This window comes from Tachyglossus aculeatus, chromosome 4 (genome assembly GCF_015852505.1).
Source record: "Tachyglossus aculeatus isolate mTacAcu1 chromosome 4, mTacAcu1.pri, whole genome shotgun sequence".
Lineage (NCBI taxonomy): Eukaryota > Metazoa > Chordata > Mammalia > Monotremata > Tachyglossidae > Tachyglossus > Tachyglossus aculeatus.
In genome coordinates, this window is record NC_052069.1 from 118,471,682 (window position 1) to 118,492,681 (window position 21,000).

General features: G+C 43.8%; 1 protein-coding gene and 1 non-coding gene across 4 annotated transcripts in view; both read left to right on the forward strand.

The window, feature by feature from the left end:
* CDK5RAP2 (CDK5 regulatory subunit associated protein 2) overlaps positions 1-21,000 on the forward strand; it is a 135,010-nt gene that overhangs the window by 45,237 nt on the left and 68,773 nt on the right. For all 3 annotated transcript variants that reach the window (XM_038744556.1, XM_038744557.1, XM_038744558.1), the window contains 5 exons: positions 1,634-1,796; positions 3,378-3,431; positions 3,899-4,018; positions 6,547-6,639; positions 10,158-10,376. In XM_038744556.1, the coding sequence (XP_038600484.1) occupies positions 1,634-1,796; positions 3,378-3,431; positions 3,899-4,018; positions 6,547-6,639; positions 10,158-10,376 (649 nt within the window). The remainder of the gene's footprint in view (positions 1-1,633; positions 1,797-3,377; positions 3,432-3,898; positions 4,019-6,546; positions 6,640-10,157; positions 10,377-21,000) is intronic.
* On the forward strand, positions 7,780-7,917 carry LOC119928017. The gene has a single exon (XR_005450978.1). It is a non-coding gene; the product is annotated as a small nucleolar RNA SNORA7 (small nucleolar RNA).

A 21,000-nucleotide genomic window follows, 5' to 3' on the forward strand; every position in this document is an offset into this window, starting at 1 on the left:
ATTTTGAGAGGAGGCAAGAGATCTCGAGATACTGCAGGAAATACAAGGAGAGTCAAAAGAGGGCAGAGGAGGAGGGGGGATTGGAGAGGAGCAGGGGAGAATTTAGGGAGATCATGACTGATGGTTTCAATTCTGTTGATGAATTATGTGGTCAGGTCATTAGGGGTAAGAGATTGCGGGGGTGGAGGGGCAGAAGATTTGAGGAGGTGTCTGTCTGGAACAGCTGGTGGGGGACAGTGGGTTTGGGAGTGAATAAAGAAGAACAACTATTGTTGGGCAGGGGAGAGGGACAGATTGAAGCAGGTAAGAATGAGGTCAGACAGATATCTGGAATTCCACCAACAGAGCTCCGTAGCTCGAGAACAGGATCTTAGGAAATGTACTTGTGGAGATTATCCAGGGTTGTGGGTTAGTGATATGAGTGCCCTACATGCCATAAGCGCTCAGTAAATACCATTAATTGTTCAGTTGATCATCCTTTGAATAATTGCCAATTTCCCTCCATTTGATGGGGTCCGGAATGACTCACCTGCTTATTGGCAGTGAACCTTGCGTATCGGACATCTATTGAATTGCTTAGCAAGTTGATTTTATTGCAGTTCAGAAAGAATGGTTAGGCTGTTCTATCAAACTATTACCATGGGTTTGAAGGCCCTAATGTGCCATCTGGAGCCATTTAAGGATGAACTTTAGACTGCTACAATTGGGTAGGATCAGCTTGGGTTCTGCTATCATCTATAAAGTGCAGTAAATTTGCAGGTGGCCTCTAAAGTCGATAAACGGTACTGAACAAGATCTTGGCCCCAGAGAGTTAAATGGTCTCGGTCATCCCAAGGGAGAAAACGAAAGCGTTAAGGTTTGTTTTATTAGGGACACTTGATTTGAGAGTTAGCTGCCAGCTGAAATGCTAGCACTGTCATTTTGCACTCCAAATAGTTCAAGATTGGGGCCAAACGCTAAAGAATTAAATCCAAAGGTGTCCTTCCAGTTTGATGTTATGTCAACATGTAAGTAGGATTTTGTGCTTCCGTCCTTCTGTGATTGCTGGGAATAGCGTGGGTCATCCTGAAAACTTCAGGATGAAAACCATATGGAAGCAGCTTTTAGACTGTGAGCCCACTGTTGGGTAGGGACTGTCTCTATATGTTGCCAATTTGTACTTCCCAAGCGCTTAGTACAGTGCTCTGCACATAGTAAGCACTCAATAAATACGATTGATGATGATGATGATGATGAATCAGCGTAGCCTAGGGGCTTGAGTGTAGGCCTAGGAGTCAGAAGGACCTGGGTTCTAATCCCAGCTCTGCCACTTGTCTGCTGCTGTGTGACCTTGGGCAAGTCACTTAACTTCTCTGTGTCTCAGTTACTTCATCAGTAAAATGGGGATGAAGACTATGAGCCCCACAGGGCACAGGGACTGTGTCCAACCTGATTAGCTTCTACCCCAGCGCTTAAGACTTTGCTTGACTTAGTAAGTGGTTCACAAATACCTTCGTCATCATCACTAGGTTCCATTTATGCTGATTTATCAGCATCTCCTTTTTTGAAAAGATGTGGCATTTCCTTGCTTTTGTTGCCACAGAGGGTTCAGTGAATACTTTCAGATTAATTTTCTCAATCTTGTGCTTTTTAGACTGATAGAAGAGCTGACACTGTCTTTGAAGAGTAAAGAAGCTTTAATTCAGCACCTCCAAGAGGAAAAGTCTCGAATGGAATCTCCTGATGGGAGCTTGTCCTCTGAAAAACTCCGAGAACTCACTGCTGCTCTGAAGCAAGAGAAGGATTGTGAGCTAGAGGTGAAGTGATGGGGTGCCAAGAGAACTGAATTCGGGAGTGGTTTCTTGGATGGGTTTTGCCTCTGCATTTTGCCTCTGCATTGTAATAGTGGTAATAATAATAATTACAGTATTTGTTAAGCTCCGGGGTAGTTACGTGCAAATCAGGTTGGACACAATCCCTGTCTCGCACGGGGCTCACAGTCTTAATTCCCCATTTTAGAGATGAGGTAATTGAGGTATAGAGAAGTGAAGTGATTTGCCCCAGGTCACACAGTAGACAAGTGGATAAACCAGAATTAAAACCCACGGGAAGCTATGGGACACTTTCGGAAGCCAGTGTATTAAAAAGAGCTTTTTAAATAAATAAATTTACCTTATTTACCTAGGTTGCGTCATTTGCTCATAGAATGAATATTTGGTCCATTATCCATCTCATCCTTACTATTAGTATGATCAAGTTTCAGTTATTTTCAAGCATCCCCAAAAAGCGCTAGAAAAGTGTTTAATAAAAACAGTCATTTTGTAAGATCATTTTGGTCAGGGAATGTGTCTGTTAATTCTGTTGGATTGTACTCAAGCATTTACTTTAGTGCACTGCACATAGTAAGCACTCAGTAAATATATTTATATATATTTATGGTATTTAAGTGCTATGTCCAACACTACTAAGCTCTGGGGCAGATACAAGTTAATCTGGTTGGACACAGTCCCTCTCTCGCATCGGGATCACAGTCTCAGTCCCCATTTTATAGAGGAGGTAACTGAAACACAGATAATTTAAGTGAATTTGTCCAGTTTACAGCACAGACAGGTGACAGACCTGGGATTAGAACCTGGGTCCTTTTGAGTCTCAAATCCATGCTCTATCCATTAGGCCATATTGCTTCTCTAAATACCATTGATTGATTTTGGAGTTTTGGAGGAGCCCTTTGGCTATCACCTATTTGAGTCTTGATGCATTTTGAACTGTGAAACAGGGACATTTTCAGGTTACTCTCTCTGTGTGGAGTTCTATGGCTGGGATAATAACTTTAACCTGACCAAAATGGTAAATTGCTTATTCAGATCAATCAATCATTCTTATTGTGTGTTGCAGAGCACTATACTAAGCACTTGGGAGACTACATTATAACAGTATAACAGAGTTGGTAGACACAGTCCCTGCCCGTGACGAGCTTACAGTCTAGATTTGCAGTAGGATTGTAAATGAACTGAATATCATCCTAGGTTATCTATTTTTAAGTTCCTTTCCTGGACTGTCCTTTCTATCCTCCATCTTCGCTCTTTCCATTCCCCAACTCTCCGAGTCATGATTCCAGTTCCCTTTCATTTACTGCCTTTTGGGTTGTATAACCAAGACTCATTGATCATTTCCTGTCATGCTTTGTTCCTGGTGACAACGCACTGCTTTCCTGTATCATTTTTAGCATCCCAAACTTGATTTGGAGGGACTTTTGTTTTAATGAGATCCAAATGAAGAGTTGTAAATTAAGTAAATGAAGCTCTCATGCTAATTGATAATGCTTAATGTGAGTGCTTATGGGGGAAATGTTTTTAGTGCATTTTCTTTTGGAATTAACAATTATTTTGTTCTCTTAGGCTGTTAAAACGGAATTTAGAAATGAGAGAAATTGCTTTGAAAAGAGAATGCAGGTATGTTTAAATCATAGTTTAATTAATATGAGATTTATAGCACCATTCTCTGTACTTTTATTCTCTGCGTAAAAATACCGTTGTTCAAACTTGATCGAGTTAAATTCTTTGCAGACATTCAGGGATAAAGTTAATAGTTTACATTTTCCTCAAATAACCTTGGTGTTCACCAGAGAGTGCTCTCATGTGAATGTATTCAGATTCAAAGAGGTATTTGAGATCTTCTCCTGGGGATAGCTGCCTTTTCAGCTGTACTTTTCCTTCCCCATATTCCTTTCACCGCCAGCAGTAATGCGGTAACTTGGAGCTGCCTCCTTACGTTCCGCTTTCCTTGGAAACATTAATCATAGCTTGACATGAATAAGATAGGAAAACTGCATTTGAGTGTGTTCTTAAAGATATATATTTACAGTGCATTTTGGGTAGAACTTGTCGACTTAGTGAATCTTTCTTCTAATCTAATTTAGTCTCTTCAAGAGGATCTGCAAGAGAAAGAATGTGAAATTGCTCTTGAAAAGAAAAACGGGTTGAAAAGGGATAAAACGATTCAAGGTCTAACTATAGCACTAAAAGCAAAAGAGAAAGAGGTATGTTTTGCGATACTCCATTACTTTGAATGTATCTAGGCTGATGAATGTGAATTCATACGGCTTCACCCTAGCTCTAATTTTCCAGAGCAGTATGCAGAGAATCATATCCAAGCTCTTAGTATTGTGCTCTGACACAGTAAGCACTCAAATACAGTTGACTGACTGATGTGGTCGAAGTGTTTGAGGTAGAGGCTTGATAGGGAGTACTTCCATCAGCATTGTCAGTGGATTCATTCATTTATTCATTTAATCATATGTATTGATCACTTACTGATCGCAAAGCACTGTTCTAAGTGCTTGAAAGACTACAATATAACAGTAAACAGACAGATTCCCTGTTCACAATGAGCTTACAGTCTAAAGGGGGAGACAGACATTGATGTAAATAAATAAATTGCAGATATTTACACAAGTGCTGTGGAACTGGGATGGGGGATGAATAAAGGGAGCAAGTCAGGGTGCAGCAGAAGGGAGTGGGAGAAGAGGGAAGGGGGACTGAGTCAGGGAAGGCCTCTTGGAGGAGATGTGCCTTCAGTAAGGCTTTGAGGGGGGGAGAGTCATTGTCCATTGGAATTGAGGAGAAAAGGTGTTTCAGGCCAGAAGGAGGACATGGGCAAGGGCTTGGCAGTGAGAGAGATGAGATCGAGGTACTGTGAGAAAGTTAGCATTAGAGGAGCGAAGTGTGTGGAAAAGTGAATGGTGACAGGCCTCACTAGATAAGAGAATGGATTCCCGGTTGATGTAGAGTAAGTGGAGGTAGGGCAGGGAGGCCGAAGCTGTCAAACTCGTTAAACCCCCAGCTGGTTCTCTGGTAGAGCAGTGACACTGGGCTGCAGGTAGCAACTTGGGCAGCAGATATGTTTTGAACATTGAATTGTTGCGTCCACCTGGCATCCTTGGTCACCTGCTACCGCAATGGTAGCATAATCAGTCCAGGTCATGGAAGGCTAGTGGTCTGGTGCAAACCTGAGAGCACCAGAATCAATTCCTTCACCCAGGTACTTGGTCTTTATGACTGGACCAAGACTTGTCTGTCATTCATGGCGGGAGATCCCACATCAGTCATTCTGTGACCATAGGGATAGAGAGGATGTTGGTTGCAATTTCATTCTGAGAAAGTTAATAAGAAACAGCATGCCATTTGACACTGCTGACCATTCCCTCCTGGAAACATTATCCAACCTCAGTTTCACTGACACTGTTGTCTCATAGATCTCCTATCTGACACCTCAAACTTAACATATCCAAAACAGAACTTCTTATCTTCCCACCCAACCCTGTCCTCCCTATGATTTTCCCATCACTATAGACAGCACCACCATCCTTCCTGTCTCTCAAGCCCATAACCTTGTCGTTATCCTAGACTCTTCTCTCTCATTCAACGTATATATTCAATCTATCACCAAATCCTGTCTGTTCAACCTTCACAACAGTGCTCAAATCCGCCCTTTCCTCTCCATCCAAACTACTACTACATTAATCCAAGCACTTATTCTAATCCACCTTGATTACAGTATCGGCCTCCTTGCTGCCCTCCCTGCCTCCTGTCTGTCCCCACTTCAGTTCATACTTTATTCTGCTGCCGAGATCATTTTTCTACAAAAACAGTCAGTCCATGTTTCCCCACTCCTCAGGAATCTCCAGTGGTTGCCTATCCACCTCTGCACCAAACAGAAACTCCTTACCATCGATTTTAAAGCACTCAATCACTTTACCCCCTCCTACCTTACCTCCCTGCTCTGCTATTACAACGCAGCCCACACACTTCGCTCCTCTAAGGCCATCCTACTCACTGTACATGGAGCTCATCTGTCTCTCTTCCGACCTCTCACCCACATCCTCCCTCTGGCCTGGAACAACCTCCTTCTTCATTTCCAACAAACAATTACTCTCTCCACCTTCAAAACATTATTGAAGACACATCTCCTCCAAGAGGACTGACTAAGCCCCCATTTCCTCTTATCGCTCTCCTGTCTGTGTCACTCTGATGTGCTCCCTATATTCACCCTACCTTCAGCCCCACAGCACTTAGGTCCACACCTGTAATTTATTTATATCAATGTCCCCCTCTCTAGACTGTGAGCTCATTGTGGACCAGGAATGGGTCTACCAGCTGTTATATTGTATTCTTCCAAGCGCTTACTACAGTGCACACAGTAAGCATTCAGTAAATACGATTGATTGGTTGCTTATCCTTGGAATCTGAGATGATGGTGTTTGATTTTTCCTTGTGATTGGGAATTAGCTCTCTTTTTCATCCTTATTGCATGTGTCCTCTGGTTTTAAGGGTGCCTCTCCCTACCTCTGACACCCTTGGGGTAGAAAAAGATATGGTGGACTCTGAAAGAAAGCATAGTCCCAGCACCCTAGTAATTCTCAGATTTGTGGTACTTCTATGAAAATGTGCCAAATCGGATTACTTATACTCCCACTCAGTACAATCCCAAGGGATTATTCAATATGAGAAGATTTTGGGGGCAAGAAAGTAATTATATTCTCAGAATTCCTTTTTATTTTTCCAAAAGACTGAAGAACTTTCATCTGAAATCGAAGACCTGATTTCTTCCTTAGCTAAACAAAGAGAAGCTGCCCATAAAGCACAGCTCCTGAAATTCAAGGTAAATTGAGAAAAAACCCAACAAAAACTATCTCCTGCTCAGTATGTTCCTGTTATGAATAATTAGAAATGAATGTATATTTGTCTACCAGAACAATTTGCCAAATAATCTCTCCAACCCCCACAGGGTAAAGATATATTTCAAGTAGACATTAAATCTATTTAAGACATTGCTAGGTTCATAATCAGAATGATTCATTTTTTTCCCTGGTTGGAAACGTTAACATGTACCAACTCTGTTATATTGTTATTGTCTCCCAAGCTCTTAGTACACTGCTCTGCATACAGTATGCACTCATAAATGTGATTTATTGACTGATTGAAATATAGGGGAAATGTGGTAAATTAGCTTTAATGGAAGTTTTCATTAGTGTTGCAATTTTTTTCCTTGCTGGGGGATCATGTGGAGGAAAGAAAAAAAGTGGATGTTGCATTGGGTGGGTTGGGTGGGGACTGTTGCCATCTGTTTCAGCCTTAGGCCTGGAGGGCAAGGTTTTGCTCCCTCCTCCCCACCTCCGTCTCCCTTTCCTGGAGCTGTTGCCATTCTTGCAGCCCCTGGAAAGTCCCTGGAAAGCTCCCTCCCTTTTCCTGCACAACTGCTGCTGGCAGAGCCAAGCTGAAGTCTGGACCGTGGACCTTGAGGGCTGTTCTGGCAGGGCTACCTTGGTCAAGGATGGGATGGGGGGAAGGGAGAGAGGAGGAATGGAGGATGTTGGTGGGGGCTTAGGAGGTTTGGACTACAAAGGGGTAGAGAATTGTTCTTACCTTTATCCTTAATAGCTGCAGCTCCTACTCTACCTTGCCTCTTCCTCTCCCTCTTGCCTAAGTGCCCTCTCTTCACCACCTCCCAGCCTTCCTTCTTCCTTTGGGGTGCCCAGCCTATGGGCTAACCCTGGTGACCAGCCTTTCTGGTCCATTTCCCACATGGGTCTCACAGTCTTAATCACCATTTTACAGAGGAGGTAAATGAGTTAAGTGAGTTCTCCTTGGTCACACAGCAGAAAAGTGGCGGAGGCAGGATAAGAACGCAGGTCTTGCCCCCCTGCCACCGCCCCCCCAACACACACATACACACACTCCCTCCCTCCCTCTCTCTCTCTTTCTCCCTCTGTCTTCATTGGGATAGCCTGTGGGGACTTCTACCCTTTCAGGATTGCACCTGGAGAGTTTCCAGGATTCTACCAGTCTCAGCTGTGGGAGGGAGAGTCAAACAGAGGCATATTTATTCCATTCCTAGTTTGGGCAGTGGCTAGCAAGTGAAAGGCAATCTGCTACAAGTCAAAACTCACTTATGCTGGGCAGCAGCAGTATGGGAGAAAGTCAAGGGCAGAGATTCAGGTTTACTACGTGGAAGGAGGCATTGGTAAACCACTTCCATATTTTTACCAAGAAAACTCTTTGGATACACGCAGATGGAGGAGGGGCGTTCTAGGAGAGATGTATCCATGGAGTTGCTATGGGTTGGAAACAACTCGACAGCATAAAATAAAACAAAACAAAAAAAAATGGGACTTCAAGAAAGGAGGAAAGTATTTTACTATGATTATAATAATGACAACATTTATTAAGCGCTTACTATGTGCAAAGCACTGTTCTAAGCGCTGGGGAGGTTCCAAGGTGATCAAGTTGTCCCATGGGGGGCTCACAAGACTTAATCCCCATTTTACAGATGAGATAACTGAGGCACAGAGAAGTTAAGTGACTTGCCCAAAGTCACACAGCTGACAATTGGCGGAGCTGGAATTTGAACCCATGACCTCTGACTTCGCAGCCCGTGCTCTTTTCACTGAGCCACGCTGCTTCTGAGACAGTGCCAAGCGTGTGGTCCTTTGCTCTTAAATTATAAGAAAATGGCTACCATGCCTTAGAAAAGTTAGGATTTAGAGGGGGTAAATTCCCCACCTCTATATGACAGTGAAAGGTCCTGCTGAAAACAGATAGTCCTGTCAATTTCGGCTTGTACGGTGAGTGTGTATGTAGAGGCTTAAGTGTGAGGCGGGTGGCCAGTCCACACTGTGCACTTGCAGGTTAGCACTGGTCATTGTTTGGTCCTTAAAGCTACCTTTTGCCTACCACATTTTTCCTTGGTAGCGGCAGTGCCTCCTTCTTCAAAAGCCCAAAGAGCAGGAGGGCCTGTCTCGTGCCTCAAGTACCCAAGTGCCAGTATCATTCATTTAGCGCTTACTGTACGCAAAGCACTGCACTAAGCGCTTGGGAGAGCACAATATAATAACAGACACATTCCCTGCCCACAGCGTGGCTTGAGTTTGGCTTGCAGGAAATCTCTGTATCTTTTTCTGTGGCAGCCTTGGAGCATGCTCCAGGCCTAAGCTCTCCAGAAAAGAGAGTCTCAGGCATTTTCTTAATCAGTTATCCAGACCAGGTACCCGCACCATCACAGCTGAGCTCTGATCCCCATTGCCTCCATGCTTGGCAGCTCCACGTCATTGCAAGACCTTGCTGTTCAGGAGCTCACTCTAAATAAAAAGTGTTCCAATATGGGCCAGTTACTGAGATCTTTTTGTGCCCCTGAAGCAGCAGAACTTCCTTTATTGACTTCCAGCTACGGTAAGTCGATCTTGTTCCAATGAAAAACAGCAGCGTAATAGAAATGCAGTCTAAGGTCTGTCCCCCTGACGAGGCTGGCTTGCCAGTCGTTTTTCACCGTGACCCATCTCCGGGAGCAGTCTCAAGTGTCACTCCAAGAAAGGCGCTATTGTAGTCCGGTGCTCTGTCCTTTCGGCCGAAACTGTTCCCAGCTCATTCCATTGAGGCCACTCCGTTACCGTCTGATGCCGACAACTTTCTCCTGAGCCAATTTGGGTTTGATCCTTTGGACTTCTGCTAGAAGTAGAAGTCAAATGGCCTCACTGGCACCCTCTAATCTCAGCCCTCAGATGACCGGCTTTGAAATATTCCCTTTAGGTTCCCAAACTCTCTGTTTTGCTTTTTTAGATCTGTTGCCAAATGGTAAGGGGATGGAGGGCTTCTCAGCTTTTTGTTTTTTTGTGTCATAGTTTAAGCGCATCTGTTCTAAGCGCTGGGGTAGATACAGGCTAATCGGGTTTGAGCTAATCAGGTTAGACACAGTCCATGTCCCACGTGGGACTCACAATCTTAATCCCCATTTTACAGATCAAGTAACAGGCCCAGAGAAGTGAAGTGATTCATCCAAGGTCACATAGCAGACAATAATAATAATAATAATAATAATAATAATTGTGGTATTTGTTAAGCATTGTGTGCCAGGCATTGTGCTAAGTGCTGGGGGGATAAAAGCAAATCAGGTTGGGCAGAGTCCCTGTCCCGTATGGGGCTCATGGTTGTAATCCTTATTTTACAGATGAGGTAGATGAGGCCCAGAAAAGTTGAGTGACTTGCCCAGGGTCACCCAGTAGGCAAGTGGCAGAGCGAGGTTAGAGCCCAGGTCCTCCTGACCCTCAGGCTTGTGCTCTATCCACAAGGCCACACTGCTTCTCTAAGTTTCCTTATAAGTCCTAATGTGTCTGTCTCTTCTAGGGGGCCGAAGATTATCAGGTCACTTTGATGGAAAAAGAAACTGTTTTAGCAGAGCTACAATCGGACAACCTGACGAAAGATACCGAGAACCGTAAGCTGGTCAGGAGGATGAAATGGCTTGATGAAGAACTGAGTGATTTGCGCCAGGAAAGAGAGAAAATGGAGAAGGAACTGGATGAGGCGCAACTGCAGAAGAGCAGAGGAGACAAAACCATTAATGTTATTATCACTTTTTCTCTGCTTTTTCTAGTGCTTATGAAGTAGTTACTGCAAGGGCCTGGTGGTTTCTCTTACATTTCCAACTGGCTTCAGAAGTCTCTGATTCTTAAATTTTCAACTGGTTTCAGAATCAGAGACTTCTTCTCTCCTGGCAATTTTAATACTCTGCAAGACGTGTCCTCAGGAGGGAGAATAAAGACAGAAAAGTGGTGCAACATAGATAACCAAAAATTGCTCTGTCAAATCATCTGGTTTGGGCAGTTAAATTTTAGTGATTGCACAGACAGTTTTACAGCCCTGTTTGAGTAATTTCACAGTGTCTTCCATGTAGCACCCGTGTGCACTATTAAAAAATCCTACATAGATAACAAACATATTAGGATAGTCCATACTTAGTAGGCTGCACTTTAAAGTGCTAGCTCCTGGTAGACATCAAGGTGTGACTTCTCGTTTGGAAGCACCCAGACGTACACACCCATGTGCACGTGTATTTGTGTGTGGTGAAAAAGCCAATACAAGGCCTACTGCCCCAGCCCCATTGTGCACACAAAATGACTATCTCTTGTTTATTTTGTTATGCCTAATTTCTGCAGTGCCTGTCACTTTTTTTTCTTCTGTATCCCTGTCTCTGGTTTCCATTGGAAGATTTTGCTTGAAAAGAGACACTCCTTTCTTGATAGCAGGATGCTGTGTTGGTCTACCCTCAGCAACTGAGTCTCAGCTTTCAGTGGGGATGCAGCATTGTCTGAAGCTTTGTTTTTCTGCGTCCTTTGAAAGTTTCCTCTGCCATCCTCGCTTTCCATTTCCCAATTTCATCTCTCCCTACAGCGGGTGTCTGGCCGTCCTGTAGTTGCTCATTCTCTCTAGGTGTTCTACCCTCATAGCTTTGGTTAAGGTGAGCATAACTTCGAGGCTGGGAGGCTGAGTACCTTCCAGAGCTTGGTTGTCCAGGAACTTGCTTTGCCGTTTGATATGACTCTGGCCCGGCAATGACACTGAAGGAACTGCTTAAGGAGTCAGATGCGGCACCTGCGTTGTGGTCTGAGCTTCACAGTTGTATTGGTAGGCTGGACAACACGACAGCACTGTTGACCTTTACATTTCATTTGGAGTCAGATGCTGTGCTGTCACTACACTTGGGTAGTTTGTTCCAGCCTTCTTGATTCAATTTTCACTTCTTTGTGGTGTTAGCCAGTGTGCTGCATAAGTAACAGAATCCTGACAGCATTTTTCTCTGTGTTGCCACTTTATGTTTTGGTTTGAGTGTGTGTCAGGCTTATACATTGCCTCGGTTTCTTTGGATTTACGTCAGCCCATGCCTCCTGCGTGATTTGGTAGATCGGTTTAAGCTACATCTCTTCTTGGGTGTGTGTGCCTCTCTAAGGCATAGTCATTTGCATGCAGTAATCGTTGAATGACTGTGCTTAGGACTTTGGATGATGATCTGTCCCTTTTTATGGTATTTGTTAAGTGCTCACTTTGTGTCAGGCACTGTACTAAGCACTGGGGAAGATACAGTCCGTGTCCCACTTGGGGCTCACAGTCTTAATTCCCATTTTACAGATGAGGGAACTGAAGCACAGAGAAGTGAAGTGACTTGTCAAAAGCCACATAGATAAATGGCGGAGCTGGGATTACCAAACCCTTCTGACTCCTAGGACCAGGCTTTATCCAGTAGGCCACGCTGCTTCTCTTCTCCGGTGACTTAGAAGGGTTTCTGAGAGGTACCATAGTATTTTCTAGCAATTGCATCCAGGTTTCCTGGTATATCCTGCAGCATGGCTGCATAGAACAAGTTGAAAGGGCTGGGATCACCGCACATCTCCACTTTACTCCATTGGCATTGGGGAACAGCTTGGACTGGGCATCTCTGGCTCTGTCCCGCCCAGCTATGCCATCATGAAGCAGTCTTAGAGCCTTAATGAAGTTTTCAGGGCATCCAGATATGCCTAGTGATTTCCAGCCCCCATATCTTGCATGGTAACATACGGTAACTTGGCAGGAGGTGTAATTAAGGCGCTTTTTGTCTCCTTCCTTTTGACTCAGGGATTCTAGCAGTATAGGTCAGCATTTATGTCTTGCTTGAAATTCATGTCACCTATGAGTTCTGCAGTGCCTGGGATAGCATAGGCTTTCTTAAATTTTGCACTAAAATCAAGTTGCGAGGGATGAATCTTGGAATTTCAGTCTTTTGGAGTTCAGGGACATTAAGCGAACGTCAGTCATATTCATTCAGCCTTATTTATTGAGCACTTACTGTGTGCAGAACACTGTATTAAACACTTGGGAGAGTATAATCAACAATAAACACACACTCCGTGCCCACAATTAGCTTACAGTGTAGAGTAGGGGAGACTGTGAGCCCACTGTTGGGTAAGGACTGTCTCTATATGTTGCAAACTTGTACTTCCCAAGCGCTTTGTACAGTGCTCTGCACACAGTAAGCGCTCAATAAATACGATTGATGCTGATGAGACAGAAATTAGTATAAATAAATAAATTGTGGATGTATGCATAAGTGCTGTGGGGTGGGAAGTGGGGGCGCTTACTGCGAACAGAGCACTATATTAAGCACCTGGGAGAGTACAGTGTACCAATATAAAAGACTCATTCCCTGTCCACAACAAGCTTTCAGTTCTAGAGGAGGAGACAGACTAATGTAATATAATAATAATAATATAATAATAATGTAATATAAATAAATAAATTACAGATTTGTTCGTAAGTGCTGTTGGGTGATGTTGCCTTAGCATTCAGGCACAGTTTTCACTTCACGTGCAATTCTGGAAAGACTGCAAAACCCAGGTCTTTAGAGTTGCACATCTTCCACTTCTTTCACTTTTAACTAGGCACTTTAATTACCTGGAGCCACCTACTCACCAGCTGCAGTTTCTGGATAAAATAGCGGGGAAGACCTTTCAGTGACATCTTTGTCCATACTGTCTGAAGACAGTTTTTAATTTAAACTTGAAGTAGCTGTTAGAGTCTTTCTGTGTTGCTGTCCGTGATGCCACCCTTCCCAACCCTAGGAAGTAATCAGGAAACTGTATTGGTTCTTATTGGCTTAAATCAATTAATATACTTATGGAGTGCTGACTGTGTGCAGAGCACTGTGGGAGAGTGCAATATAGTATTGATTCAGTCGTACTTAATTGAGCACTTTGTGCAGAGCACTGTACTAAGCAGCGTGGCTCAGTGGAAAGAGCGCGGGCTTTGGAGTCAAAGGTCATGGGTTCAAATCCTGCCTCTGGCAATTGTCAGCTGTGTGCCTTTGGGCAAGTCACTTCACTTCTCCATGCCTCAGTCACCTCATCTGGAAAATGGGGATTAGGCCCGTGAGCCCCACATGGGACAATCTGATCACCTTGTAAACTCCCCAGTGCTTAGAACAGTGCTTTGCACATAGTAAGCGCTTAATAAATGCCATCATCATTATTATTATTATTACTAAGTGCTTGGGAAAGTACCATTCAACATTAAACGGTTAACATTCCCTGCTCGTGATGAGCCTTCAGTCTAAAGTTACCTAAAGTTGTGGGGTGGAGCCACCTCAGTACTAAGCTTCAAAACTCCCAGGGGAGTGAAGCTCTAACGCAGGATGTCTTCTCGGTATCTTTGGTAGACCTTCTTTGGCCAAGGGCCTGAAAAGGTGGAGCCAGCTTTCCACTTGAAATGATGCCCTTCTGCCTCCTCACAGGCAGAAACTCCTCACCCTGGGCTTCAAGACTCTCCATCACCTCGCCCCCTCCTACCTCACCTCCCTTCTCTCCTTCTCCAGCCCAGCCCGCACCCTCCGCTCCTCCGCCGCTAATCTCCTCACCGTGTGTCGTTCTCGCCTGTCCCGCCATCGACCCCCGGCCCACGTCCTCCCCCGGGCCTGGAATGGCCTCCCTCTGCCCATCCGCCAAGCTAGCTCTTCCTCCCTTCAAGGCCCTACTGAGAGCTCACCTCCTCCAGGAGGCCTTCCCAGACTAAGCCCCTTCCTTCCTCTCCCCCTAGTCCCCCTCCCCATCCCACCTCCTTCCCTTCCCCACAGCACCTGTATATATGTATGTACATATTTATTACTCTATTTGTTTATTTTACTTGTACATATCTATTCTATTTATTTTATTTTGTTAGTATGTTTGGTTTTGTCTCCCCCTTTTAGACTGTGAGCCCACTGTTGAGTAGGGACTGTCTCTATATGTTGCCAATTTGGACTTCCCAAGCGCTTAGTACAGTGCTCTGCACACAGTAAGCGCTCAATAAATGCGATTGATGATTGATGATGATGATGCCCTTTTGCAAATAATTCTGAGAGAAGTTGTAATAGCTGGAATATCTGTTGTAATATCTGTATAGGCCACCAGAGGGCGCGCCATCACCACAAGCCAACTGGCCGGTTCTTTCTAATAACCATTTTTCAGGCCTATTTCAAGGTCGTTATTTAAACGTCACAACATTCTCTGGATGGGATGGATCTATTCTATTTATTTTATATCTATTCTATTTATTTTATTTTGTTAGTAAGTTGGGTTTTGTCCTCTGTCTCCCCCTTTTAGACTGTGAGCCCACTGTTGGGTCGGGACTGTCTCTATATGTTGCCAACTTGTACTTCCCAAGCGCCTAGTACAGTGCTCTGCCCACAGTAAGCGCTCAATAAATGCGATTGATGATGATGAGCAGCCTCAAATCACACAACCTCAGCCCCCCTCAGAGACTTAAACTGGTGTAAATGTAGCTGGGCCAAAGTCACTAGGGCAGTAAGTGAACTCTTGGGGTGACAACCCCAGAAAACATAGAGCACGCAAAGAGTTAGAATAGAACAGCTTGTCAGCAGGCTATTGAGAGAAAGCCAGGAGGACTTTGCAGTGATACTGATTGCTGTGACTGACAGAAGCAGGGGCTTACTGGGAAGGGCGCGGCCCTGAGAGTCAGAGGGCCTGGGTTCTAATCCCGGCTCCCTCATCGGTCTGCTGTGTCATCTTGGGCTAGTCACTTAACTTCTCAGTGCCTCAGTCCCCTTATCTGCAAAATTGGGCATCCATCATCATCATCAATCGTATTTATTGAGCGCTTACTGTGTGCAGAGCACTTTACTAAGCGCTTGGGAAGTACAAGTTGGCAACATATAGAGACAGTCCCTACCCAAATACCTGTTCTCCTTCCTATTTAGAGTGTGAGCCCCAAGTGGGACCTGATGATCTTGTATCCACCCCAACGTGTTTGGCGCGGTGTTTGGCACATAGGAAGCACTTAACAAATATCACAGTGATCACTGCCATTATCATTCAGTAAGCAGCCTTAAAGACAGAAGTAGAAGAATCGAACTCTTAAAAGTTAGGCATCCTTTCCTGGAGAATATTTCTAATAATTTCTAATAATATGGAGTCTAATATTACTCTATTTATTTTACTTGTACATATCTATTCTATTTATTTTATTTTGTTAATATGTTTGGTTTTGTTCTCTGTCTCCCCATTCTAGACTGCGAGCCCACTGTTGGGTAGGGACCGTCTCTATATGTTGCCAACTTGTACTTCCCAAGCGCTTAGTACAGTGCTCTGCACACAGTAAGCGCTCAATAAATACGATTGATTGATGGACTGCACTTGCTTCCTTGATCAGATGCTTCGACCAGGAGAGCAAGGACAATTCATATCAATTCCACTGAGATGGGGCGGGGTGGGGTGGAGATAATCTGATTTCTCCAATACCTTATCTTTAATTACAGCCGTCAGTATTCTAGTCTTGTGTAGGAGCCAGTCATAGTATTTATCTTCTCCTTTTAAATAACATATACTCCACTACAGAGAAGTACTAAGTTCAGCTGCCATTCCCTTGGTTGTCTTAACATCCTCATCCGTTATGGGATTCTTCTTCAGCTTGCATTATAACCATGTCCTTTGATGGTGGGGTATTTCACTTTAGAAGACAAAATTCCCGAACCAAAAACCAGTTCTCTGATAAAAAGTATGCCCTCACCCAACTGGGAAATTTAGTGTTCTTGACGTGCAGTTTTAATTTTAGGTTAGATGGATTTGAGGGTCTTCTGCCCAATTTTTCACCTTCAAGCTGATGAATGGATATTTAGAAATGAATTTGTGACAATATTAGAACTATTGTTGGTGACTGTAGATTTTAGTCCTCTGGACTGTACGCTCGTGTGGGCAGGGAATGTGCCTACTAACTGTTGTTGTTTTGTACTCTCCCAAGCGCTTGGTACACTGCTCTGCACAAAGTTGTGTTCAGTAAACACCATTGATTGACTGACTGATTGATATTAAAGGTATAGCCTGCAGTATCATTTGAGTAGAGTATGTTTTCAGTAATTTTTCATAGGAATTTATGTTTTGGTAGGTGTCCTGGATGTTCTAGCTCTTAAAGGTCTTATCCCAGCTTCTAGTTTTTGGTCTGGGTTTTGCTTTTTTATTATTAAAGTGTATTAAGTTCTCACCTAGGACTCCAAGTAACAAGCCATCGTATTGTACTTTAATTGACCCAATAGAGTAGTAAATGAAGGTTGCTATGGTTAATCAATCAATCAGTCGTATTTATTGAGCGCTTACTGTGTGCAGAGCACTGTACTAAGCGCTTGGGAAGTCCAAGTTGGCAACATATAGAGACGGTCCCTACCCAACAGTGGGCTCACAGTCTAGAAGGGGGAGACCATCTGGTTAATCTGGTCACTGGTCAACAGAGCAGTACATTTCTTCTGTAGGAGCATCATGAACCTCTGTCCTTAAAACACCGTGTCTGCTTCTTTGCAAGCTGATTGATCTTTGAACTAAGCTAATCAATAACACCTTTTTTCTTTTTGATTTCAAAACATCTCATGGACTTTGAAAAGAGGCGGGATGGTAATTCAGCTGTAGATATATGAGTGCATTTTCAGGGTCTCTGGGGTACCAGGAAGGTATGACCCTCCCCATACCTCGAGGGTTTTCCCATCCCTCCCTCTGCCCATCCGCCAAGCTAGCTCTCTTCCTCCCTTCAAGGCCCTACTGAGAGCTCACCTCCTCCAGGAGGCCTTCCCAGACTGAGCCCCTTCCTTCCTCTCCCCCTCGCCCCCCTCTCCATCCCCCCCCATCTTACCTCCTTCCCTTCCCCACAGCACCTGTATATATGGATATATGTTTGTACATATTTATTACTCTATTTTACTTGTACATATCTATTCTATTTTATTTTGTTAATATGTTTGGTTTTGTTCTCTGTCTCCCCCTTCTAGACTGCGAGCCCACTGTTGGGTAGGGACTGTCTCTATATGTTGCCAACTTGTACTTCCCAAGTGCTTAGTACAGTGCTCTGCACACAGTAAGCGCTCAATAAATACGATTGATTGATTGATTGAGGGGGTAGAAGAGAAATCATCCTGCCCCTGATGCTGCTGGGCAATAATAATAATTATGGTATTTGTTAAGCACTTACTATAGTCCAGGTCCTGTACTAAGCACTGAGGTGGATACAAGCAAAACAGATTGGACACAGTACCTATCCCACGTGTGGCTCACAGTCTCGATCCCCATTTTATAGATGAGGTAACCGAAACACAGAGAAGAGAAGCGACCTGCCCAGGCTCACACAGCAGACAAATGGAGGAATCAGGATTACAGCAGATGACCTTCTGACTCCCAGCCCTGTGCCAATCCACTATGCCATGCTGCTTCTATGCCATGCTGCTGGCCAACGCCACACTCGCCTGGGGCCCTGGTCGGGGCAGACAAGCTGTGGCTGCCCCATCTCCAGCCTATGGCAACCAATTCAAACCTTCTCCCCCCTCGGGCACTAACGGTTTCCCCCTCTGCCTTGCTTCCTTTGGACTGGAAGCTCTCTGTGGGCAGGGAATGGGTCGGCAAACTCTACTATATTGTACTTTCCCAAGTGTTTGGAACAGCGCTCAGCACATAGTAAGCACTCGGTAAATACCATTGATTAATTCTCCCTCATCCAGGCCCAATCTGAGATGGTACAATCTTTTTTGATTTTTGTTTTAGCAGAAAAAGGAAGACATCTCTCTGGCTTATATCATGTAGCCACTGAATATTTTCACATAAGCCACTGTTCCTCTTTGGACTTCAGTGTTATTTTTTCCTTTTTATGGTATTTGAACAGTGCCCAGCACATAGTAGCGTGAGAAGCAGCGTGGCTCGGTGGAAAGAGCACGGGCTTTGGAGTCAGAGGTCGTGGGTTCAAATCCCGGCTCCGCCACTTGTCAGCTGGGTGACTTTGGGCAGGTCACTTCACTTCTCTGTGCCTCAGTTACCTCATCTGTAAAATGGGGATTAAGACTGTGAACCCCCCGTGGGACAACCTGATCACCTTGTAACCTCCCCAGCGCTTAGAACAGTGCTTTGCACATAGTAAGCGCTTAATAAATGCCGTCATTATTATAGTAAGTGCTTAAAGTGCTGGAGTAGATACAGGCTAATCAGGATGGACACAGTCCTTGTGTTACATGGAGCTCTCGATCTTAATCCCCATTTTACAGATGAAGGAATTTAGGCCCAGAGAAGTGAAGTGATTTGCCTGAGGTCACACAGCAGACAAGTGGCTGAGCCAGGACTAGAATAGAACCCAGGTCCTTTTGACTCCCAGATATGTGCTCTATCCACTAGACCAGGCTGCTGTACTAAAAGGGGTTAAAACCACAGATCTTCTAATAATATCAATGAGTTTTTCTTCAGTTCCTTATTCAAATTACTGGGTGAAATTATTTGTATACATTAAAAGGAATAGTCTCTCAGCGAAGCCTGAGAAGATTAACCTAGTTCCTGTCAGTGAAACCTGGTAAGCTTCAGATTTGATGACGTACCTCTTATCCTGCAGCTGGCCAGAAATAAAAATGAACAAATTTGATGTTGGAGGGAAAAAAAACAAAAACCTAGAGTACAGAATCTCATTTCTTTTGTAAATATCAAACTTGAAGATTAAATATTCTCTCTTTAATTCTGTATTGTTTAGCAGCTTCTATTCTGGCTGTGGTGTAGATTAATAAACCAAACTTCCCCTTTGGGGCCATAATTCATCCAGAATTTATTAACCTGAGAAGAAAATTTCCAGTGAGTGGAGGAATTTTAATCTGTCATAAAGTCATAAGAAATGTTTTTTTCAGGTCAGGCCTACGAGCTCATAGAGCTTCAAGTAGAGAAGAAGCATGGCCCAGTGGAAAGAGCTTGGGCCTGGGAACCAGAGGGCCTGGGTTCTAATCCCAGCTCTGCCACTTGTCAGCTGTTGGATTTAGAGCAAGTCACTTCGCTTCTCTTTGCCTCAGGTTACTTACCTCATCTGTAAAATGGGGATTAAGATTGTGAGCCCTATTGGGGACAGGGACCGTGTCCAACTTGATTATCTTTTAGCCACCCCAATGCTTAGAACAGTGCTTGACACATAGTAAACAATAAATACCATTATTACCCCCTCCTTCCTCTCCCCCTTGTCCCCCTCTCCATTCCCCCCATCTTGCCTCCTTCCCTTCCCCACAGCACCTGTATATATGTATATATGATTGTACATATTTATTACTCTATTGATTTATTTTACTTGTATATATCTATTCTATTTATTTTGTTAATATGTTTGGTTTTGTTCTCTGTCTCCCCCTTCTAGACTGTGAGCCCACTGTTGGGTAGGGACCATCTCTATATGTTGCCAACTTAGACTTCCCAAGCACTTAGTACAGTGTTCTGCACACAGTAGGTGCTCAATAAATACGATTGATTGATTGATTTTAAAAAAGCCCACATTGTATTATGTTCTCCCAGCTGTTAGTCCAGTACTCTGCCCAGAGTAAGCACTCAATAAGTGCCATTGATTGATATTCCATCACTGACAGACACCACAGGATACTTGGAAGAATAGTGCGATGGCTGCCCTAATTTTCCCAACCGTTTCTCAATATGGTCCTGTTATCTAGGAATCTATCAGAACATTCTTTGATATCTGTAAACAGTTCCTCATCTTAGCCCTTAACCCACTTCTCAATTGATCCAAACACTTCCCCTTTGGTATTATCTACTTGCACCTCTCTGTTGTTGATCAGTACATTCTTAACCCATTTCCTGGGTTAAGATATATTTCCTGTTGTTTTTCCAGAACTTCAAACCTGGGTTGTCCCCCAATTCTGGTGCTAAAAGATTTGATAACCAACTGTTCTGTGTGATTTTTGTGGACTTCAGTCGAGCCTCTTCTCAGACTCTTTTTCTTGCCAGATTGCTCTATTTTATTTTGCTATTTACTACCCCAGTTAGTCGTAAATGGATTTTCAAGTTTAATATCCACTAATTGTGGAAAATTGCTTGAGATGAAAGCTGGCATATCCTAACTTTTCAATATGGCTCATTTTACAGACATTCATGTCTTATTGATTTAAATGAAGATGCAAGGAGAGCGATGCTTAACTTACTATGGCTACGGGCAGGCCCCTCCCGTTCACCCACTTAGTAAGGCTCCAACAGGGTCTACAAAATTCCTTTTTTCCAAGAATGTTTCCTTCTTGGAATTAGCAGGGATTCATTCATTCATTCATTTGTATTTATTGAGCGCTTACTGTGTGCAGAGCACTGTACTAAGCTTGGGAAGTACAAATCGGCAACATATAGAGACGGTCCCTACCCAACAACGGGCTCACAGTCTAGAAGGG